The 23,582-nt window shown below is 55.9% G+C and overlaps 1 protein-coding gene across 3 annotated transcripts; it reads right to left on the bottom strand.

Annotated features, from left to right (window-relative positions):
• Nucleotides 1-3,366: 3,366 nt before the first annotated feature.
• Nucleotides 3,367-4,716, bottom strand: LOC129200918 (uncharacterized). 3 transcript variants are annotated; one of them, XM_054812170.1, is made up of 5 exons: nt 4,489-4,716; nt 4,321-4,385; nt 4,087-4,156; nt 3,872-3,918; nt 3,367-3,519 (listed from the first exon to the last, which is right to left on the bottom strand). In XM_054812170.1, the coding sequence occupies exons 1-5, from the start codon at nt 4,618-4,620 to the stop codon at nt 3,378-3,380; spliced, it is 456 nt and encodes a 151-aa protein (XP_054668145.1). In that variant the 5' UTR covers nt 4,621-4,716; the 3' UTR covers nt 3,367-3,377. The 3 variants fall into 3 exon arrangements, with proteins under 3 accessions (XP_054668145.1, XP_054668144.1, XP_054668142.1); XM_054812169.1 differs by having other exon boundaries at nt 4,321-4,716; XM_054812167.1 differs by having other exon boundaries at nt 3,872-4,156; nt 4,321-4,716.
• Between the last annotated feature and the right edge of the window lie 18,866 nt (nt 4,717-23,582).

Raw genomic sequence — 23,582 nt, 5'->3', positions numbered from 1 at the left:
GGCTGCCGTTGTCTGATTGAATCGATTTAGGTTTAGGTAAAAAGCTAAACCGCAACTTTAACCCTTTGACTGTATTTTCCCCAGTCGCCCGTGCTACTGCTTCGGCCTGAACAAGTCCCGATATTACTTCCACCCCAACAAGCACATACTGTTTCCCTTCTGATTTCTTGAAAGGCCCTATGTAATCGACCTGCCAGGTTTCCCATAGTCCTTTCCCATCCCTCAGACGGAGTGGAGGATCTTGTCAGGGGTGCTTTTCCAGTCTGGTCCGGCATAGGCCGCAGGCAGAAATTACTGTGCTACGGAGTTTTCGGGGAGCAGGCCATCCTCTGCTCCCAGCCTCCTTAAGAAGATCTTTGACTCCCGAGTGACCACGTATCACGTGTAGCCACTCCAATAAGCGTTCCCATTTCTCCTCTTCTCTCTCTTCCGCCAGCACAGCCAGGCGGGTGAGCGAGTCCACCTGATTGTTCGGAATGCGCGCTGGGTGATCCCCCCCTTGGTGGGCGGCTACCCACCCCACCAATACGGGCTTTTGCTTGGCCACATTTAATATCTCCTCCCACTTTTTCCTCTGCCATACGGGCACCCGGTTTACTTCCCACTGCTTTTGTTCCCAAAAGGAGAGCCACTCGGTGCATCCCTTGACTACGGCACAAGGATCAGTGGAGATGTGTACGGGTTCCATCCTGCCTGTCTCTCTCATTACCACACTCCAAACTGCTCTCAGTTCCCCCACCTGAGCGCTCCCTTCTCCTTCTGTTGCAATTGGCTCCCCAGAATCAACGTGCAGAGCAGCTGCTCGGTATTTCCATACTTTCCCCTCCCTCCTCCAAGAGGCCTCAGTAAAGCACACATTTTTCAGGTGGCATTCCAATGAGGGGGCTTCCTTTATGTAGGAAGAAGGGGTTTCCTCATCAGGGCGTGGATGATTTTTCCTGTGTTATTTGGAGCATTTTGGGTGCTCCCTCCTCCACTGGCTAAGCGTGACTGTAAGGCTCTAGCTGGGCATACCGCTTCCTGACCCTTTCCCACTGGGCAACTGCCACAGGGGGTGGGGTGCCTGCCAGTACGGGGTTTAGGACCTTAAAGGGCCCGCGCAGGATTATGGATTGTTGCCGTATCATTCTTTCAGCCTCCTGCAAGGCTAGACTCACCACAAAAAGACCCTTTTCCCAGACCGAGTATCGCTTTTCTGCATCTTTCAAGCCGCGTGAATGAAACGCAATGGGGCGGGTCGGACCCTCCGGCCCACGCTGCCACACGTGTATAGATGCCCCATGAATTGCAAAACCCCATTCAATTTGGAGCGCATCTGTCGGGTGTAGTGGACCCAAAGCTTGATATGTTCCTGCTTCAAACACTAGTAATTTCAGGGCTTCCTCATGAGTAGGAGTCCAATCCCAGGTAGCTTTTTTGCGCGTTAAATCCTACAGGGGACGAGCTGTGACAGAAAAATCCGGCATCTGTTTCCTCCAGAATACCAGCAAGCCTAGGATATGTTGCAGTTCCTTTTTTTGTCCCCTGGGATTTTTATCTGTTCTAAAGTAGCCAAGGTTTCGGGGGGAATAGAAATCGCTCCTCCTTTCCACCATATACCTAGGAACTTCACCTCGGGGGGAGGGGAGTTGTATCTTTTCTGCTGGAACCTGAAGTTCTAAACTTTCCAGGTGAGTGATCGTTTTCTTTTGGGTTTGTCCCACCGCAGTGGCATCGGACCCCCCCACCAATATATCATCGATGTATTGGTAGGTTTTAACTCCCTCCTCAGGGATGATTTCTGACAGTGCTTGGGCCAGGGCGTGGTGCGCCAAGGTAGGCGAGTGCCGATATCCTTGGGGCAAACGAGTAAAGGTATATTGTATACCTTCCCATGTAAATGCAAATCTAGCTCTATCACCTTCCTGTAGAGGAACCATGAAAACCATGTCTTTTGCATCAATGGTGGCTGACATTTTATGGGACTGTTCCTGTATGGTGCCAATCGGTTCGGCCATATTAGGCACGGCCGCTGTCAGAGGACTGGTGCCGGCGTTTAAGCATCGATAATCGATCGTTAGCCGCCACTTCCCATTCGGTTTGCGAACTGGCCACGCTGGGGAGTTATAAGGGGAGTGAGTTGGAATAATTAGCCCCTGCTCCTGCAGCTCTCTTATCACCGGAGCGATTCCCTCCCTCGCTGCCAGCGGTAAGGGACAGGGTTTCACATTCACGATTTTAGAGGCGGGGGGGGGGGGGAGGGTAGGAGCAGCCTGCAAACGCCTCATCAGGGTTGCCGGAGACCCGAACTTCCACTGCCTCCCTGCCGAGTCTGTCCAGGAGTTCCCTTTCAATAAATCCAATCCCAAAATATTCGTGGGAGCACTGAAGGGACTGGAGCACAAGTCTGATGGGAGCGGCTGAGGGAACTGGGGTTCTTTAGCCTGGAGCAGAGGAGGCTGAGGGGAGACCTTATCGCTCTCTACATCTATCTCAAAGGAGGTTGTAGCCGGGTGGGTGTTGGTCTCTTCTCCCAGGTGACTAGCGAAAGGACAAGAGGGAATGGTCTCAAGTTGCATCAGAGGAGATTTAGCTTGGATATGAGGAAAAATTTCTTCACCGAAAGAGTGGTCAGGCATTGGAACAGGCTGCCCAGAGAGGTGGTGGAGTCACCATCCCTGACCCTGGAGGTGTTCAGAAAACCTGTAGACGTGGCACTTTGGGACATGGTTTAGTAGACATGGTGCTGTTGGGTTGACGGTTGGACTTGATGACCTTAGAGGTCTTTGCCAACCTTGAAGATTCTATGGTTCTATGATTCCGGGGTCATCCCTGGGCACCCCAGCTCTCCTCAGCTATTAGCTGTTTATGATCAAATACCCCACAACTGCCCCAAACCGCTTCAGACACTGCCTCAGCCACAGACACCCACGGCAACTGCCTGCCTCCACACCCCCTGCTGTGTTGGATCTGACTGAGAGGGAGTTAATTTTCCCCAAAGCATCTCTCACGGTGCTGTGCTTTGTGTTGGTAGCTAGCAAGGTGTTGATAACACACCAGTGTTTTGGCTACTACTGAGCAGTGCTAGCACAGCATCAAGGCTGTCTCTCCCACATTCCCCCCCCACCCCTCCACCCCCCACCCTCCCCACTAGACTGTGGATGGGCAAGATCTTGGGAGGGGATGTAGCCAGGAACGCTGACCCACACCGACCAAAGGGATATTCCTGCCTCCAAATCGGGCAAGAGCCAGGTCTGAGGCAGAGCCATCGCGGGGTGTGCACAGGCAGAAGGGAAAGCAGCAGCCACCTCCCTCCGACCCGTCAGCGGACATTCATTGACAAGGTCGCACCCTTGTTCTACAGTCACAGGCTGCTTTATTCTCTTTCCTGCTTTATCTCAGAAGAGCTGGGACCTCGCTGGGCGGCTCCCAAAGGCGGCCGCCAGCTTTGGTGGCAGGACCCAGTCAAGGATGTCTCCCTTCAGCACAACCACGATGAGGATGGCGATCTGGAGGAAGGCGAGGAACAGAAGAAGTCTCCTGGGGGACAGGAGAGGGGTCAGGCAGAGCAGGGGCCCAATTTGCCTCCGCTCTTTCCAAACACCCTCTTCAAATGCCACCGTGGGACCATGCACCGTGCCGGGCACAGCACTCCCCGCTCAGGACTGGAGTGAGGGGCCCGGGCACCTCTCCCAGCTCTACTGTCCGTCTCCCCAGTGGGCCCCCAAATGCCCCCCTTACGCGCCCCCCAAGCTAGGAAGAAAAGACATACTGAAACATTTCATCCCGGAGAAGTCCCAAGCTGCCTAATGCCCTTGGGACCACTGGCACGGGCACCCCACTGCCTACGAAGAGCCACGGCACCGCGAGCCCCCCCCCCCCGGCAACTCACCTCAGCCAAGAAGTGATGCCATGCCTCCTTGACGCCAGCTGCTCCTCCTACAGGCCAAGGCACAGCAGGGACATGTGTTGGGGTGTGCGAGGGGGCCGAGGTTTGGGGGCTCAGAGCCCCTCCCTCGTCCCCGCTGAGACCAGTGCCCTCATGTTCCTCGGGCACAGAGCAGACCCTTCCCTCCCCAAGGCCCACAGCGGGCTTGTCTGTCCTACCAGCTGCACGGCCACCATCTCCTGCAGCAGCGACTCCTCTGGTGGTTCTGCCTGCACCTTCTTCCCCCTGCTACGGAAACCATGGGGTTCTGGGCTGTGAGAAGAGACCTCGGCCGGCATGGCGACCCCCCGGGTGGTGGCCAACAGGGAGCCGGGGTGCTGCCCAGCCTCAGCTGCTCAGCACCCCCCCGTCCCGCTGCCACAGGTTTCAGTCAGGGACTCGTTGCCACTCACAAAGCTCTTGGCTCTCGCAGGCATTCCTGTCTCTCCTGGAGGTGCTGGAGCTTGTTCCTGAGCAGCTGGAAAAGCAAAGGGCCCAGTCAAGAGTCCATGCCACGCTCGCTCTGAGGGGGCTTTAACCTCACAAACGTGTCGAGCCCCCATCCCTCCTGGCCACAGTACCTTCTTGACCTCAACTTGCTCCTGCAGAGCTTTTGTCAGCTCTGACCACTGGTCCGTCTGCAAGGCAAGCGGGACACATTGCAGGGAGCCGTGGTGGAAAGGGCATCCCCAGTCAGTCCCCACCCAGGGCATGGGGAAGTCAGGCCAGGGCCAGGGTGGCAGGCACCCGGCTGTCCTGGGAGTAGCGCCATTGCCCAGCAGCTCTGGACACTCCCCGAGGGACTGATGGATCTGGTTCACAGACCTTGAAAAGCTCCGGCACTGCTGTGCCTCCTCCTGCCGTTCCCTGAAAGAGGTCTGCCTGCGAGAGAAAGGGGAACAGGAACCTCTCCAGGAGGGGCAGGGGCTGGACGAGGACCCCCGTGGCACCGGCGAGGGCCCACCGCCAGACTACCCGGCACCCCCCTCCCAATCCAGAGGCCCCAGCCCTCCATCACGGATGCCATCGAGGCCCAAAGGAAAGGTCCTCCCCAGCCACACCACTGCTGCGGCTGCTGGGCTGCACGGCCCCAGCACTGGCACCCCCCTCCCTGACCCTGTCAGGACGGGCCTCCTTCTCCCCTCTACCTTCTGCGCCTCTTCCACGCTCACGCCTGCCTCCCCGTTCTCCATCTGAAAGTGCTCCTGCGGGAGAGGAGGGGAAGAGGAGCAGCCGTCAGGGCACCGGCACACTCCCACGAGCGCACTGCCCTCCGCCTTATCCCCTCCCGGCTCCCTTCGGGCACTGCCTTGGCCCTCGCGTCCCCTCTCCTTCCCAGCCCTGCCGGCACTGCGGGCAGACAGAGGGACCCCCAGGCCCAACTCTGGACGTGGTCCACACCTGGACATGGTCCCGAGCGCCTGGCTCTCGGTGACCCTGCTCGAGCAGGGGCAAGTGCACGAGACAAGATGATCTCCAGAGGTGCCTTCCAACCTCAAGCCGTCTGGGATTCTGTGAACTCACCTTTGTCTGGGCCACCAGCCCCTCCAGCTCCTGGAGCTCCTGGCGGTTGTTTCGGAAACACCGCGCCACATCACAGTTCTGGGAAGAGGAGCCGGACACAGGCAATGAGCCCCTGACACAGCCCCAGCCGCCGCTGCTGGCCGACATGGGCGCAGGAGGGGACACTGACCTCTCTCCTGAGCTCCTCCATGGCTTCCCTCAGCTCCTGCTGCTTCTTCCCCTGCGTGGGCAAAGGAGGGGTCAGGGGCTCAGCTCTCGCAGCCCCAGCCCCGGGGGGCAAGGGGAACGCTCCACACCTACCAGACACCGCAGCAGCTCCTTGTGCCTTACGGACTCCGCAGAACACTGGGCCAGGCGCTCCCGGAGCATGCGGAGGTCTTCCTTCACCGCTTCTGCCAGCATGGCTGCACCTGCGCGGCGGGAGCCAGCAGGGTGTGAGGGGCACGGGCGCGGGCACTGTCAGGCACGCACACTGGCGGGGACAGTCCCCGAGTACAGGCGCGCACACGCTCTCTCACGCGCAGGACACGGCCACGCAGATGCTCACTCAGGGATGCCCAGGGCTGCCACGGGAGCCTCCCCCCAGAGAGGAGCACCGTCAGCCGCCTGCGCTCGCGCGCCCGCAGCCCCCACAGCCAGCGGTCCTGTGCACGCACGTGCACTAGTTGCGTGCTCGGCTCGGCCTGCGCCAGCTGGGTGCCGAGCACGTGGCAGGAGGTGGTGGGGGGCTGAGGAGAGAAGGAGCTTCCCCTGCCCTGCTCTGCCGGGCGCTCACGGGGCCCCTCCTGCCCTGGGGCCTCTGCCACGCCACCTCCAGCATCCACATCCCACCCTGTGAGCTCAATACGCTCCCCACCCCCGAGATCCCCTTCCTCTTGGTCCCCCCCTTACCAGCCCCAGCAGCACACGTGCCTCGGTCCAGGCAGCTGCCTTCCCCCTGCCGCTGGCAGACACACACAGACCCCCAGCCAAGGGCTGCGGGGACCGTGGGCGTACTCGGCCCTCACCTCCTCTTCTCCGTCGGGCACCTTCCGCTGCACGGCGGACACAGGACAGGTCGTTGGTGACTGCTCTCCAAACCCCTGCCCAGTAGCACCGAGGTTGGGTTCTCCTCCAAATGCTCCCCCGCCTCTGGGAGCAGCTCCCTTTCTACCTGCCAGGGCGCCCGTCTCACAAAGGCACAGTGACATTGCAGTGACACGGCCACCGCTGCCCACTGTGACATGGCCGTCACCTCCCTGGGGCTGGCGCCAAGAGCTGAGGCGGGGCCCAGCCGCCGCCACGGGGAAACAGGGCGTCACTCTCAGCACCCACTCTTAGCATGCGGGCGGGAGCGACTGCGGGTGCTGCCTGTCGGCGTCTCCCCGTGGGGTTTGCCTGTTCCTTGACCATCCGGCTCTCACAGCTCCCCGCCCCAGCACCAGGCATGAGCCAGGCTGCGCGCGGCCTCCCACCAGGCACACGCAGACACTCACACGCAGGCGTGTGCACCACGGGTGTGCACCACAGATGTGCACGGACGGCCACTCCGCGTGGGCTCCAGCACAGAGCTCAAGCATCCAGCCCCCAAGCTACAGCCCGGGAAGGGGAAAAAGGAAGACTATCCCTCTGCTCTAGCCCGGGCAGACACCATGCTTGCAGACTCCCAAGCGGAATGCGGTCTCTCCTGTGCTCAGAGAGCCACGGTTGCCGGCAGGCGGGGGGACGCCAGGAGGAAGGGGTGGGGGCATGCAGCAGGCAGGCAGGCAGGCAGGCAGTGACCCACGTGCTTCAGCTCTGGCCCCTCAAGCGGCTGCACGCAGTGGATAAGTCCATGCTGCAGCAGGTACACCTTGAAGCATCGGTGGCTGTGCGTGGGGTCATGCTGGAACACCTCAAAGCGTGTGCCCGCCACAGGGCAGGTTTATTTCTGAAGGGACTGCAGTGACTGTGGCTGTGGGTAAGGCCATGCTGGAGCAGGTGCACCTCGAAGCGACTGTGACTGTGGATAAGTCTATGCCGCAGCAGGTATAGCCCTGGAGAGACTGTGGCTCATAGGTCAGGCTCCACTTGGAGCAGGTGCACCCCTAAGGGACTGCAGCCTGTGGATAAGTCCAAGCCGGAGCAGGGGCAAGGGGAGGAGTTCATCGCAATGTTAGACCCGATGGTCTGGCCCAGAGGGACCAGGGGTGGAGACTGTAATGGAAATGCTTTTAAATGGTTGTAGCGCATGATTTGAGTTGCGTGTTAGAGGAATTACCGTAGCAGGAACTACCTGAACCAACGGAGGACAAGCCTTACAAGAAGCAGTGCAAGTGCAGCAGTGGACCTGACCTGAGCTGCTTTGGTGCCCAGGAGCTCCACGCAACACACCACCTGTGTTTCTGTAAGATGAACGCACGGCTTTTGCTTTCCTTATTAAAGTGTCTTTATCTCAACCCATGAGTTTTCTCACTGTCACTCTTCCGACTCTCTCCTCCATCGCACCGGGGGGGGGGGGTGGGGGGAGCGAGCGAGCGAGCGAGCGGCCGCGTGGTGCTTAGCTGCCGGCTGGGGTAAAACCACGACAATGGGGACAGGGGCCTGCTGGGCTGTGGTGCCACCAGGGATGGGAGCCTGGGGAGGCAGGAGACGTGGGCCGTGGGGCTGTGGGGAGGGAGAAGGGCAGGGGCTGTGGGGCTGTGGTGTGGGAGGGTGGCTGTGGGGGTCGTGGGGAGCATTGGGGAGGGAGGAAGGGAGGGGGCTTGGAAGGGTCTAGGGGTCTGTGGGTGAGCGTGTTTGCCGGCCTCGGTGTAAATGAGTCCCCGGCTGCTGGAGCCTGAGTAGCCTCAGACACGCTTACCGGGGTGGCCTGCACATTGCTAAATGGTTGCCGAAAAGGTGGAGTAAGAAAACGACCGTGGCCTGAGAAGACGGTGGTTCCACCCGATTCTACAGCGTCATAAATACTGCGGCGACAGAGGGAGGGAGGGAGGGAGGGAGGGAGGCCAGGTGAGGCTGGCACGCAGGGACCTGGCTTGCGGCAGGCAGGGTGGCGGTGCCCAGTGCCTTGCAGATGAGACTGGGCCTGGCCTGGAGAGGCTGCGCGGAGCGGCACGCAGGGCAAGACCCTCTCCCTGCGCCCCAACGCACGCACCCGAGGTGTGCACATGGAGGCGGAGATAGAAAAGGCTTTATTGGCAGGGGCTGTCAAAAGGGCAGCAGCCCCTCACTGGCCACGGGGAGGATCTTTCCCAGTGCATACGCCAGGGCGCTGTAGGTCTCCTCAGACAGCGCATGCGACAGCAGGCGGTAGAAGAGCTTGGGGTCGTACCAGGAGGGGCAGAACTGGCCCTGGTCAATTCTCTTGCGCTCGCAGCCCAGAAAGCCAACCGTATCATAGAATCATAAAATCATAGAATGGTTTGGGTTGGAAGGGACCTTAAAGATCATCTAGTTCCAACCCCCCTGCTGTGGGCAGGGACACCCTCCACTAGACCACATTGCCCAAAGCCTCATCCAACCTGGTCTTAAACACTTCCAGGGATGGGGCACCCACAACCTCTTTGTTCCAGTACCTCACCACTCTAACAGTAAAGAATTTCTTTCTAACATCTAATCTAAATCGACCCTCCTTCAACTTAAACCCATTACCCCTTGTCCTGTTGCTACACTCCCTGATAAACAGTCCCTGACCATCTTTCCTGTATCCTGGGCTGCATGCAAAGAAGCGTGACCAGCAGGTCCAGGGAGGGGACTCTCTCGCTCTCCTCCGCTCTCGTGAGACCCCACCTGGAGTTCTGCAACCAGCTCTGGGGGCCCCAGTAGAAGCCCGGAGCACAGGGCATGCCACCGCCCGGCGCAGGAGGAGGTGTGTAACGGCACAGCAGCTTGCCGGGGCAGCCAAAGGAGGTGCCGCTCGCTCTCTGTGCTCCCACGTGCTTCTGGACCCCTTGTCTCTGCGAGCTGCGGGTGTGGGTGGGGGCTAACCCGCAGGGTGTCTCCCTCCCGGGTGGCACAGCCACCCCGTCCTGGGCAGCCCCTCTGAGGTCATCATGGGCATCACCAGCCGGCTCTTGTGAGGTCATAACCTGCTGTCCGCCATAAAACCCCACGCTGCAGAGGTGGGCAGCAGTGCGAAGCAGAGCGCTTTCAGCAGCAAGCGGATGCCTGGAGAAGAGGTGCCTGGGTCTCGGGAGAAGAGCAGGCTTTTCCCTCCTCCTGGCCAGTGTGCTGCAATTGCAGGGATCTCAGCCAGGATGGGCAGGTGGGTGCAATGGGGCCCAGAAAGCAGGGAGGGATCCGGCCAGAAGCCTTGTGTGCTGCCTGGCTTCCCGGCAGAGCAGGCAGACCCAGAGCATAGGGGCTGTCTGCACTAGTGCCCTCCAGCCCGGCAGCCCAGCAACCCCACTCCGGGGGCACGGCCCTGCCCCTTCTCTGGGGAGAGCTGAGTGGGGCCATGCTGCTGCCCCTCCCCGTGTCAGGCCAGAGGTCTTTGTGTCCCAGGGGCGGTGTTCAACGGGCCACACCTTCCCAAAGGCCCTTGGGCCCTCGCGCTTGCAGCTGTGCTGAGCACCAGGTTCCTCCTGGTGGCAAGTGAGCTCCTAAAGGGACCCCTGGCAAATATGTGTCCCAACCTTGGGCTTTGGTGACAATAGCGTTCCCTCTCTTTTAGACACTGTGACAGCCAGCAGAAGGGCAGGCGGGTCCTGAGGCTCCTGTTCCTGCTGCTTCCCATCCTGTCTGGTGAGTACCCCTGACCAAAAACGGTCCTCTCAGTCCTGGGGAGAGCGACCAGCTCCTGAGGAAAATAACCATCTCTTGACAATGTGATCCACAGCTGTTGTCTACTGCTTGATCTCCACGGTGTGGGGAAAGGGAGTGCGGTGGGTAAGTGCCTCTTGCTGTGGGAAAGCCAACGCCTGCAAAGGCTGTGCTTCTGCCCTCCTGCCTCCCCTGGGAACACGGGGCTCATTTTTATGCCCGTCACCACTGAGGCGGAAAAGGCGGGGTGGGAGGGGGGCAGAGGCAGGGGGGAGGGGCACGTCTGTTTGTCCTCCAAACTCCTCAGCGCCTTGATGGGGTTCAACATGGAGCCGGTTCTCCTGGAGCGACCTTGGCAGAATGGCAGGCTGAAGTGTGGAGCACTTTGGCAGAAGGTGCCTTTGCTGCCTGCATCCCTCTTGGATAGCCTCGGGGGTCAGACGGAGACCCGAAAGATGCTCTGCTGAACATGGCTGGTCAAAGAGGCCAACCTTTGGGTCGCGGTGTCTCCAAAGTGACTTGAAGCAGCAGGAAATTCTGCCTGCTCTCCCTAGGGGAGTCTCCTTGGGGAAGCCCTGGCAGTGCTGCTCGTGCTTGCTCCAGCGGAGTGTCTCTCCCAAGCGTCAATTTTGGCAGTAAACGAGCTACTTCCAGAGTCCATCCCACCCCCTCTTTACCTTGCAGGAGGCGCCAGGGCTTCCGGAAGCGGAGCTGCAGTCTCTGAGGTAAGAGTGCTTTCTCGCCAAGGAACGCACTCTGTGGAGCCATCGTGCTGCCTGCACGCACTCGCCTCACGCCCAGGGCTCCTGACCTTCCCCGTCTACTACTCGCGGTGGTGGAAGGGAGCCCTTTGTAAACCAGAGGACAGAAAGGCTCTGGGGGATGGGGGGGGCCCAGGCCCACGGGACCCTTCTCTGCGTGGCGTTGGGAGCCTGCCTGCCTGCAGAGGCTGGACAGCTGCTGGACAAGACCTGCTTTCTCTTTGCCTCCAGGAACTCACAGGCTTGGCTGGAGCTGAAGATGCGGGAGCTCAAGGAGACGGTGGCTCAGGTGTCTGATGCAAAGGGGAACATAGTGCAGGCAGTGAGCGAGGTCCTTGAAGACCATGGTGTCCAAGAGGAGAAGAGAGAGGTAAGGGTGCTGGCGGTAGATGAGAGACCTCGCTCCCTTTCTGGGCTCCCTCCTGCGGCGTCCTCTTGGCACTCTCAAAGTCAGCACCTTTTCTGACAGGTCTTGCCTTGTGTTTTGTGACACGGAGGTGCTCCTTGGCTCTGTGCTAGGACCAGGGTTTTATGCAGAACGGTTCGTGCGTGTGGTGGTGGTCACTGCCATCTCTCCCTTTGCAATTCTTTCCCAGGAAATTCTGCGGTTGGCCCAGGCGGCAATTGAGAAGGCCCTTGACGACTCCATCCAGATGCGTGACTGGGCTTTGGAAGCCTTAGGTATGCAGACAGAAAGTCTCGCTGCCCTCGGTTTGCGTATGGCACTCCCCCAAAGTCTGCCAAGATCTGCTTTCAAGCCTGAGAAATGCATCCTCATGCACTGCTCCAACTCCTAATCTCTGTCCGCCTTCATGTCAGGTGCCACCATTGATGAGAAGAGGACATCCAAGAGTTATGGTGGGCAAGGCAAGAAGACCTGGTGGCTTTTTCCATTCGCCTTCTCTTCTGCAAACCCTCCAGAGACAATCTTGCAGGTATCACAAGGGAAGTCCTGACTTGCGGTTCACCTCCTTGCTTTCGGATTGGCAGACCAAGTGCACAGCACTTCCCTTCAGCACGGCCGTACCGCTCGGCCCTGCAGTCTGCATCGCACTCCTGACCCCTGCGATTCCTGACGGCACTACCCTCCCATCAGGAGGGGGACCGTGCTGAACCCAGCTGCTGTGACCTGCCCACCAGCCTTGGTTGCAGTTAGCCGAGGAACTTTGTCCTCGGCGGCCCCACTGCCAAACTGCAACTCGGAGGGTCCCTTTCCGGAGTGGGTGGGGGCTGCTGAGCCATGGGAGCAGGGAGAGACGCTCCTCCGGGCCCCCGGACCTAACCTGCATGACCAAGTCTGAAGCAGGGTCCAAGTCTGCATTGGACCCTGCAGCTGCAGGGCAATCTTTGAAGGGCGGTGGGGTGAGGTGCACTAGGGAGACCTGCCCTGCCTCTGCAGGCTCCAAGAAAGCAGAGCTGCCTCGGGAAAGGTGGTAGAGCCCAGAGGTTTTGTAGGAACCCTTCCGTATTGCCCTGCTGCCCATCGACTCGTACCCATTTACGAGCAGGATTGCAGCCCACAGGCAAGGCAAGGTCTCTGCTTCTGGCCAAACAGGCAGCTCCGTTGGCTCTTTGGCTGCCTTGCCGCTCATGGTCATGGCTTTCTGGTTTCAGCTCCGTATTGCCCCGGGCAGCTGCTGGGCTTTCCAAGGATCTCGAGGCCACGTGGTCATCCGTCTGCCTGAGCCAGTCTGGCCAACGGCTTTCACCATCTGGCATATCTCCGAGGCAGTCTCTCCTTCCGGGGAGGTCAGCAGCGCCCCCAAAGAGTTTGCTGTCTCCGTAAGTCTTTGCCTTGCGCTTCTTGGGGGGGCCCGGCCCCGGGGAAAAGCTGTGCCAGAGACGTGCTTCTCACGGCGCTTACTCTCAGACAGCCGTCTGGGGCTGGCTGCTGCAGAGCACCGCATCCCCCGGGGGGGGGGCACTGGGGGCTCGTGGGGTTCTGTGCCTCTGGGGGCTTCTTCTCTGCTTCGTGGCCGAGGCTCCTGGAGCACGCGCTCAACGCCCCCTGACCCCGAGTCAGCCCAAGCTGTGCTAGACTGCCGCTAGAGCCGAGGGAGGTGGGGAAGGGTTCCCGGGTTCAGCCTCGGCATGCCCTTTTGCCGACGCCCTGCTCGAGCCTGACCGGCTCCCTTTGTCTCTTGTCTTTGAGGGAGCGGATGAGGCAACGGCAGAAACGCTCCTGGGGACGTTCACCTACGACGTGCACAAGGAGATCGCTCAGACATTCCATGTGCAGGTACCGCAAGAGCTGTGGGCAGGATGCCCGGGAAGAAGGCAGGGTTGTCCGCAAGCCCTTGGGGAAAGAGTGCAGAGGATCACCCCAGCCAGTCTCTGCTCTCCCACGCTGCTTGCTCCTGCAGGGAGGACAGCAAGGGGAGACCAAATGGGGCTTTGCTCTGCTGGCTGAGGCAGCTGACCCACCTTTGCAAGGGCTTTCCTTTTCCTCCGCGTAGCGAGTGTAGAGAAAGCAGCGGTGGGAAGGGGTCCAGGAAGGGAAACAGTCCCCCTCAGGGGAGACGGCAGGAGGGAGGAGGGCAGACGTCTTCCCCCTCAGCGGGACGCTTCCCGTGTCCCAGAGCAGCCCAGGCAGCAAAACGCCTCCGCTTTCCACAGCTCCCCTCAGCAAGCCTCTGAGGCCAGACCTTTGCTTTCTAGGCACAGAGGGTTCCTCCATGGCCCTGGCAAAGAGGGGTCTGGTTGCCCTGGCTTCCTCCTTCGCCAGGGCTGCCGTTTGGTCCTCAGCAGGGGGAGCGCGGGCAGAGGGGGCGCCGGCGATGTGCTGTGGCTCTTGCCACCTCTGTAATGATGGCTCCCCCCCATTTCTTTACAGAAGGAGCTTCCCCGGACCTTTCGCTACATCACACTCCGGGTGCACAGCAACTGGGGAAACCCCGAGTACACCTGTGTCTACCGAGTACAGGTTCACGGGAAGACGGCGAGCCGCAACGACCGCCCGCAGGCCCAAGAGCTCCTTTAGGAAGAAAAATAAAAGAAAGGAGATGTTTGGCAGCTTGACGTGTGTGTGTTCCTTGGGAAAGATCTTCCAGGGAGCTTCCAGCATCTTGTGCCTCTAGTGGGGAAGGGAGCTTTCTCTCTCAGGAGGAGGATGCTCGTGCTCCAAGGGACCTTGCACCCTTGGCAGGAGGATAAGGGATGGAAAACACCTAGGTGGGACAGGCTGCAAGGGACACAGGGAAGGGGAACGGGGCTTGAAGGACAAGCAGCCCGATGGTTCAGCTCAAGCTTCGCAGCCCAGGGTCGCTCACCAAAGCTCCAGCGTCACTGGGAGAAAGCAGAATCTCCCGCTGGCAGAGAAGAGGAGCGAAGCAGGTCTGTCTGCAAGGCCCGGTGCTCGCTCTTCGTTGGCAGTGGGGTGCCCGTGCCGGTGGTCCCAAGGGCATTAGGCAGCTTGGGACTTCTCCGGGATGAAATGTTTCAGTATGTCTTTTCTTCCTAGCTTGGGGGGCGCGTAAGGGGGGCATTTGGGGGCCCACTGGGGAGACGGAGAGTAGAGCTGAGAGAGGTGCCCGGGCCCCTCACTCCAGTCCTGAGCGGGGAGTGCTGTGCCCGGCACGGTGCATGGTCCCACGGTGGCATTTGAAGAGGGTGTTTGGAAAGAGCGGAGGCAAATTGGGCCCCTGCTCTGCCTGACCCCTCTCCTGTCCCCCAGGAGACTTCTTCTGTTCCTCGCCTTCCTCCAGATCGCCATCCTCATCGTGGTTGTGCTGAAGGGAGACATCCTTGACTGGGTCCTGCCACCAAAGCTGGCGGCCGCCTTTGGGAGCCGCCCAGCGAGGTCCCAGCTCTTCTGAGATAAAGCAGGAAAGAGAATAAAGCAGCCTGTGATTGTAGAACAAGGGTGCGACCTTGTCAATGAATGTCCGCTGACGGGTCGGAGGGAGGTGGCTGCTGCTTTCCCTTCTGCCTGTGCACACCCCGCGATGGCTCTGCCTCAGACCTGGCTCTTGCCCGATTTGGAGGCAGGAATATCCCTTTGGTCGGTGTGGGTCAGCGTTCCTGGCTACATCCCCTCCCAAGATCTTGCCCATTTCAGCCTATGGAAGGAGGGGCAGACACAACGTGTGATGAACTGACGGCACCCCCATTCGTCGTCCCCCTGCACTGCTCGGGGGGACGAGGCAGAGAAAATTAGGAGTGAAGTTTAGTCCGGGAAGAAGGGAGGGGTGGGGGAAAGTGTTTTTAAGATTTGGTTTTGCTTCTCATTACTCGACTCTGGTTCAATGAGTAATAAATTAATTTTCCCAAGCTCAGTCTGTTTTGCCCGTGACAGTAATTGCTGACTGATCTCCCTGCCCTTATCTCGACCCACGAGCCTTTTGCTATGTTTTCTCTCCCCTGTCCCGCCGAGGAGGGGGAGTGATAGAGCGGCTTTGGGTGGCACCTGCTGTCCAGCCAGGGTCAACCCACCACGCTTAGTCGTAATTGCCTTTACATGAGGCGAAGATAAACGAGGCGCATTTAGGAAAACCTCTGCAAGAGCTGACATGGGTGCAAATGTTCGTCAAAAGGAGGTAGGTTAAGAAATGGGAAAAGAAAGTGTATTTTAGTCTACTTGTGCCAAGACTAAATGGGAAAGGTCTCTCTCTGCTGCCTATATTTAATCTCCCGTTAAGTGCAGTGGAGAAACCATCTACATGGGATTTAGACATGCATTTCATTGTCGACAACAGTCAACCACCCTTTAACGAATCTACCTTTTTAGAGATCATCTGAATAGTCAGAGGGGCAAGAGAGTTACCCTCTTCTATCCTGAAGAGAAGGTACACAGGGAAGAAACTTATCTTAGCAAACAAAAATGTCTCCCAGCAGGGAACGGATGCTTCTATTACTTTCTTTTCAAAATCAGAGTCAGTCAGAAAGTGACAATGTAGAGTTGAATGGAATACAGGAAGAGTCTGTATAAAGGAGTGTACACATAAGAGGAGAGAGAGAGAGAGTTTGTACGCTCAGAGGAGTTTTAACATTACGTTCAAGCATCACTGTGAAGCATCACTCATGGTTTCTGCATGGCCAAAGACCCTGACACTGTGTCTAAGAATTTTGATTTTCCCGCTAGGTTACTTCACTCAGCTCTTCAGGAGCATCTTCCCGGGACGCATCAAAGCAAAAGGGACCTTCCCCTAGAGGCTGCGACAGATCCTGCAGCAGCATTTGCTAAAGAAGGTGCGAGTTGTGAGAAGCACAGTGACGACTCTTTTGGCAACAATGCCAGAACTAAACCTTTTGGGAAGGTGTAAAGATAATGAGGCCACTCAGAACTGTTGCAGGGCATATTTGCTCTTGTGTTTTTTAATGGAAGCACGTGAAGTCTTGTACCTTCTGGGATCGTGTGACTGCGTTGGGGCAGTGCTTAGGGCAGTGTGAGTGAAGCCAAACCCGGTATTTACCAGCCCGGAATTTCTTCAAGCAAATCATGATGCAAGTGAAACTATCCCATTCTGATAATTTTGATGTTAAAATAAGTCTTTGACAGAAAGAATGAGCAAGCGCGAGTCTCAGAAATTAGAGACTGACGGGGAAAAAGAGCTGGTTTAAGAACCAGCCTTAAAGAAGCTGCTAAAGCAGGGTAAGGTTCACCGTTTTGTTACTAAGCCAAATCCTCTGTCGTGGAGTGGGATGCTCCAAACCCAGGTGTGGAGCTGTTTTACAGCCCACACCACCTTTGGCTACATTGATGTGCTGTCAGAATTCATAAAGAGCTGTAAGCAGAGCTTGCCCAGAGCTGTCAGAGCCAGGCCTGTGGACGTGAACGCTTCAGACTCGGCAAGGGTTCGGAGAACCGGAGGTGGGGCTGTGTTTGAAACTGAAGAACCTGCGCTAGACGATTCTGAAGGGTTATCTTTGATACCTGTTGGACCTGTAAGTTTAATGCTCCAAAAGCATATCGTGTCCAGTTACTTAAAAGACGTACCTGCCAGGTAATATTTTCTAGGACAAACTGGTGTCGTTTCAAGGTTACATAAGGGGTAAAAATATTCTCAAACATTAACGCAGTTAGTTGTGCAGCAGTATAATAACTGGGAGTTTGGACTCCATTAATCGCCCCATCGGGACGAGCCTTTGGATTACTTCCCGCTTCTCCACGCGATCGCCGGGAAGGTGCTATAAGATGAAAAACACGAGATGGACACAAAGAAGGGATAGCTAATCCACAGCTCAGGCCGGCGTGATATTCCCGTGTTAAGTGAGAGTAAAATTTTCCATTGGAGCACCCCCATGCTAGTCCCAGTGGGGCTGGACATATGCTAGTTTTACAGGTATATTGATCCATATAATTGATAGCACATATAATAGGTTTGGTGTTTAAAGGCGTCCCTTGTAGGGGATAATGAGTAAAGGGTACTCCACGCCGTTCTTGTTTAAAAAAATTGCGACTTCTGGGAAGAGTGGTATTACAAGTTTTGTCGCTATTTCGCCATCCCTTTGAAGGATATCCCCAGCACGTGCACATATCTCGAATTAGAGTTCTGAGACTATCAATAAACCAAGTTTCAGGAGGATCTCCTGGTCCCGAATCACAAGTGGTTCTCTCAGAACAATTAAAAAGGGGGTTTTCAACTTCCCTGATAGGTGGATCAAATTTGGGCTCTATAAAAACTTCTCCCACTTTGTTTCCTGACCAAGCCCACATCAAATTATTTCTATCTCAAGAGGTCATATGAGTCTTATTCGGGAGTAGGATACACCATTGTGGGTCCCATCGAGTAGAACAGTTTGCTTCACAGAAAGCAGGTTTTGCCAATGGATCAAACAGAGGATCCCATGGATAATAACAACAGGAGGTTTTCTTGGTGAGTTTTTTGAAAGTGACATTTCCAGCAGGTGTGTTCCCTTTGGCGCCAGCAAATAAGGAGTTTGATCTATCTATCGGAGAAGGAATAGAGACATTAAATGATGGTCTAGTAGCTTTACACACCACTGTTGAATATAACTTTGCATTTTTTGGCTTGTTTTGGAGGTTTACTCCAAACGTCATATATATATCAGACCTTATCATTGGCTGTTGTCGAAAATACAGCCCGTTATTCCTGACGGTCCAGCGGGGTGACAGGAACGTTACAGACGTGGCATCAGTCATATTAAAGCTAAACGACAGATTTACAGGTGACATAAAAAAACCTTAAACCTTCTTCGGCTGATCTAGGTAAAGTAAGCCACAGACCTTTATTTTGGTAAGCCCACATTCTAACAAAACCTTGAACTAATTCCCAAGCCAGACGTGGGGTATTTTGGCTTGGGATTCCTCTAACACATAGGGAGAGACAAAGAACATAGGACCAGACCCACAATTGCCGGTGTTGAGCAGAATTGACAGTCATGGTTTGGCTATGTATCTCTCTGTATCACACAGATTACGAGTACAAATTCCCCAAAATAGCACCAGCTTCGACTTTCTGCGGTGGAGGATGTTTCTGGTAGTTACGCCTGTAAGAAAGAACAGAGGAAAAGATCCCGATTCTTTCAAATCGGTGGTTAAAAGGATGGGACAATCCACCCGGTATTAATCTCGCGTTCCTTTCCATGGGCATCAGCAGCTATCCATGAATAGGTGTTCAGTGGAGTTTTAAGGGTCAGAGGCACCTCCCCCGCTGTTGGGAGGTCCACCAGAACAGGTCGTCCTGGAGAGTGTAAGGGTTTTACAGGGTCCTTTTTCTCCCTCTTTCCAGGGAGCAAGGAGGGGGGTGTTGGACAGAAAGCAGTGAGTTCAGGGCATCCATTTATCCCCCATCGACCATTTACTCTGGCAATGGCATGCGGGAGTCTTGCGGACCACCCAGGGCCACGAGGCCTGAGGATGCCTTTTAGGAGTCCATTGGTCCTTTCTACTATCTCTCCTGTTAGCTTGGGGATAGTAGGGGGTATGGAATGTCCACTGTATTCCCTCGGTTTTTGCCCACGCCTGGACCACCCCGGCAGTAAAGTGGCTGCCGTTGTCTGATTGAATCGATTTAGGTTTAGGTAAAAAGCTAAACCGCAACTTTAACCCTTTGACTGTATTTTCCCCAGTCGCCCGTGCTACTGCTTCGGCCTGAACAAGTCCCGATATTACTTCCACCCCAACAAGCACATACTGTTTCCCTTCTGATTTCTTGAAAGGCCCTATGTAATCGACCTGCCAGGTTTCCCATAGTCCTTTCCCATCCCTCAGACGGAGTGGAGGATCTTGTCAGGGGTGCTTTTCCAGTCTGGTCCGGCATAGGCCGCAGGCAGAAATTACTGTGCTACGGAGTTTTCGGGGAGCAGGCCATCCTCTGCTCCCAGCCTCCTTAAGAAGATCTTTGACTCCCGAGTGACCACGTATCACGTGTAGCCACTCCAATAAGCGTTCCCATTTCTCCTCTTCTCTCTCTTCCGCCAGCACAGCCAGGCGGGTGAGCGAGTCCACCTGATTGTTCGGAATGCGCGCTGGGTGATCCCCCCTTGGTGGGCGGCTACCCACCCCACCAATACGGGCTTTTGCTTGGCCACATTTAATATCTCCTCCCACTTTTTCCTCTGCCATACGGGCACCCGGTTTACTTCCCACTGCTTTTGTTCCCAAAAGGAGAGCCACTCGGTGCATCCCTTGACTACGGCACAAGGATCAGTGGAGATGTGTACGGGTTCCATCCTGCCTGTCTCTCTCATTACCACACTCCAAACTGCTCTCAGTTCCCCCACCTGAGCGCTCCCTTCTCCTTCTGTTGCAATTGGCTCCCCAGAATCAACGTGCAGAGCAGCTGCTCGGTATTTCCATACTTTCCCCTCCCTCCTCCAAGAGGCCTCAGTAAAGCACACATTTTTCAGGTGGCATTCCAATGAGGGGGCTTCCTTTATGTAGGAAGAAGGGGTTTCCTCATCAGGGCGTGGATGATTTTTCCTGTGTTATTTGGAGCATTTTGGGTGCTCCCTCCTCCACTGGCTAAGCGTGACTGTAAGGCTCTAGCTGGGCATACCGCTTCCTGACCCTTTCCCACTGGGCAACTGCCACAGGGGGTGGGGTGCCTGCCAGTACGGGGTTTAGGACCTTAAAGGGCCCGCGCAGGATTATGGATTGTTGCCGTATCATTCTTTCAGCCTCCTGCAAGGCTAGACTCACCACAAAAAGACCCTTTTCCCAGACCGAGTATCGCTTTTCTGCATCTTTCAAGCCGCGTGAATGAAACGCAATGGGGCGGGTCGGACCCTCCGGCCCACGCTGCCACACGTGTATAGATGCCCCATGAATTGCAAAACCCCATTCAATTTGGAGCGCATCTGTCGGGTGTAGTGGACCCAAAGCTTGATATGTTCCTGCTTCAAACACTAGTAATTTCAGGGCTTCCTCATGAGTAGGAGTCCAATCCCAGGTAGCTTTTTTGCGCGTTAAATCCTACAGGGGACGAGCTGTGACAGAAAAATCCGGCATCTGTTTCCTCCAGAATACCAGCAAGCCTAGGATATGTTGCAGTTCCTTTTTTTGTCCCCTGGGATTTTTATCTGTTCTAAAGTAGCCAAGGTTTCGGGGGGAATAGAAATCGCTCCTCCTTTCCCATATACCTAGGAACTTCACCTCGGGGGGAGGGGAGTTGTATCTTTTCTGCTGGAACCTGAAGTTCTAAACTTTCCAGGTGAGTGATCGTTTTCTTTTGGGTTTGTCCCACCGCAGTGGCATCGGACCCCCCCACCAATATATCATCGATGTATTGGTAGGTTTTAACTCCCTCCTCAGGGATGATTTCTGACAGTGCTTGGGCCAGGGCGTGGTGCGCCAAGGTAGGCGAGTGCCGATATCCTTGGGGCAAACGAGTAAAGGTATATTGTATACCTTCCCATGTAAATGCAAATCTAGCTCTATCACCTTCCTGTAGAGGAACCATGAAAACCATGTCTTTTGCATCAATGGTGGCTGACATTTTATGGGACTGTTCCTGTATGGTGCCAATCGGTTCGGCCATATTAGGCACGGCCGCTGTCAGAGGACTGGTGCCGGCGTTTAAGCATCGATAATCGATCGTTAGCCGCCACTTCCCATTCGGTTTGCGAACTGGCCACGCTGGGGAGTTATAAAGGGAGTGAGTTGGAATAATTAGCCCCTGCTCCTGCAGCTCTCTTATCACCGGAGCGATTCCCTCCCTCGCTGCCAGCGGTAAGGGACAGGGTTTCACATTCACGATTTTAGAGGCGGGGGGGGGGTGTGGGTGGGTAGGAGCAGTCTGCAAAAGCCTCATCAGGGTTGCCGGAGACCCGAACTTCCACTGCCTCCCTGCCGAGTCTGTCCAGGAGTTCCCTTTCAATAAATCCAATCCCAAAATATTCGTGGGGAGCACTCCAATAGCATAGTCGTCTCAGTGGGGGTGGTGTCTCCTGGCAACCATCACTTTACTTGTCCTGTAGGTTGGGGTTTGGATTATCTGAATACATCAGTAACCCATATCTGTTTTTTAACAGGGACAATCCCACTCCGGCCTGTGGTATCTGCATTTAAAGCAGACATTTGGGCCCGTGTCTACCATAAAAGTGACCGGAATCTTAAAGGGATCAAGGGGAAAAGTTACCAGTAGGTCAGTGAGCCTTCTAAAATACACCTGCTGGCCGTCCCCCGGCTCACTCACTGGGGACGGCTCAAGAAGTTTCCTGTCTTTGGAGGGCTGGTGGGCCCCCCCATGGGAGCCGTGGGAGCAGTAGATCTCTGAGGTACAGGGGCCATGGGGATGCTTTCCTTTCCCGGCCAGCCTCTATCGGTTTCCACATATTTACCAGCAGCTGCAAATTGGGGAGGGGTAAGCCATCCATTAATTCTTGGGGAATACCCTTATCTAGACCTTTCTTCCACAATCTATTTCTTGAGGCCCCTCCACAAGGGTCCTATCTCAGGGACAGAGCATTTTCTCCTCTGTCTTTGTCCTCCAGACGGCCGCTTGTGCCTTCCCTTCCTTCCCAACATACCCCACACACGGCCATAACTGATCAATTCCCGTGCAATTTCCCCCCGGGTAAGACCCAATCTGCCCTGAGGTCCCATGGCTACAGTGGCTCTTAGTCAGTCTTGAATTTGCACAGTATAAATCTTCAGTGAGTTGGGTAACCCTTTAATCAAGGGAGTCATCCTATCCGGATTGGCAAACAACATCGGGGAAGGTTGGCGGGGAACTAGGCACCTGTCACACATCAACTGGAGGCAAGCTGCCTTCTGTGCACTCTCTGTGAGCTGGCTTACCCCAGGAGTGGGGATGGCAATAGGATCTCCTCTCTCCAAGGGGTCTAACCCTCCAGCCCAATACACCACCTCTGGCTCAGGGACCAAGGTTCCCGCTTGTCACCTACAGTCAAAAATTACCCTAATGTGCTGAAAATGAAGTTAGAGACAGAGTGATAGAGAGGAAAAGAAAGAGAGAAAGAAAGAGAGAGAGAGAGAGAGAAAAGATATCACTACCCTTGGATCCAGCGATGTTCTCTGCTTGTAGTTGTAGTCCTCAGGTGGTGGGCGCACGCCGAAAACTTGTGTTTCCACTTTTTATAACCCAAACTGCTCCGCGTAGGCGGGGGTCTGTCATCACTGAGCAGGCACAGTATGTGCTCAGGAATGTTCCAGAAATGAGTTGGTGGGTTGTGGGGGTCTTGAGGGTCTCACTGTCCCCCCCACTTCAGGGTTGACTTTCACAGGCAGGCATGCACAGGACACAGATGGGCTTTTGTCTACGTGTTTCAGGAATAGGGGAAGGGGCTCACAAGACGTTATCCTGCCTCTGCAGGTTCTGTCCTTGGCCAAGACAGATGTCTACCACATTTCCTCATTATCAGTTTATCCCTGCTTGGGTCAAGACGGATGTTTGCGACATTCACTTGTTATCAGAGCCTTACACAATGCAATACAACACAGAGCACTATAAAACAAGATGGTCTCAGATGGTAGTCAAAACCAATACAGACTGCAGCAATGCAATACAACACCAGAACAATGGATGCGTGAGAAACCAGGCTTTAAGACCCAAGCCCCTAAGGATGAAACATGGTATGGAATCTCTATGGAAGATGATCTTTCAAGAGCAGAGCTGTCAGTCTGGCCCAGACCATCTCTGCAAAGGCAACCCTGCGGAAACATCTGTGATGCAAGACACGCTTTAAGCTCTGATCACAAGATAAGCACTTGATGGGCTTTATTCCAAAGTGGCCAGGCGTTACGGACCGTGTAGATGCTTGCCGAGGTGTGTGCCAAGTGCAGAGAGCCCATGGGGCAGAATGTAGAGACTTGCCATAAGGCACCATATACAAGAAAGAGTACAGGTAACACAAATGACAGACACAGACAGAGGCCAGAACGTTCACATCCTTCAGGATGGACCTGGGACCCCTATCTGACCCTAGACTTCAGACAGACAAAGTATCCCGCTCTGCAACCCTGATGTTAAACCCCCTGCTGGCCCCACCTCAACCACCACTTTTGCCCCTTGAATTACCTTTCAGAGGGCAGGGTCCAGAATCCATCCTCATCAGGAACACGTCATCTAACCGGAAGGCTCCCCCATCCACCAAGTTCCTCTTCATCGCTGCTCACTGACATGTCAGCTGGTGTCAACCTCCACTGTGATGATGCCCTCCTCAGAAATGCCTTCCTCTCTCCTGCCCCTTTACCTCGGCTGCTCGGAGTCAGATTCTTTGGTTTGCTGTGCTGAGGCCTGACT

This window comes from Grus americana, unplaced genomic scaffold (assembly GCF_028858705.1).
Source record: "Grus americana isolate bGruAme1 unplaced genomic scaffold, bGruAme1.mat scaffold_686, whole genome shotgun sequence".
In the NCBI taxonomy this organism is placed as follows: Eukaryota; Metazoa; Chordata; class Aves; order Gruiformes; family Gruidae; genus Grus; species Grus americana.
This window is presented reverse-complemented; position numbering and strand designations above follow the sequence as displayed.

Coding starts and splice junctions, on each gene's coding strand:
- LOC129200918 (XM_054812167.1), bottom strand. CDS start 4,620: ATGCCCTGGGTGGGGACTGACTGGGGATGCCCTTTCCACCACGGCTCC. Junction 4,157..4,320: donor CTGCGAGAGCCAAGAGCTTT/GTGAGTGGCAAC, acceptor TGGTTTCCGTAG/CAGGGGGAAGAAGGTGCAGG. Junction 3,520..3,871: donor GGCATCACTTCTTGGCTGAG/GTGAGTTGCCGG, acceptor CCTGTCCCCCAG/GAGACTTCTTCTGTTCCTCG.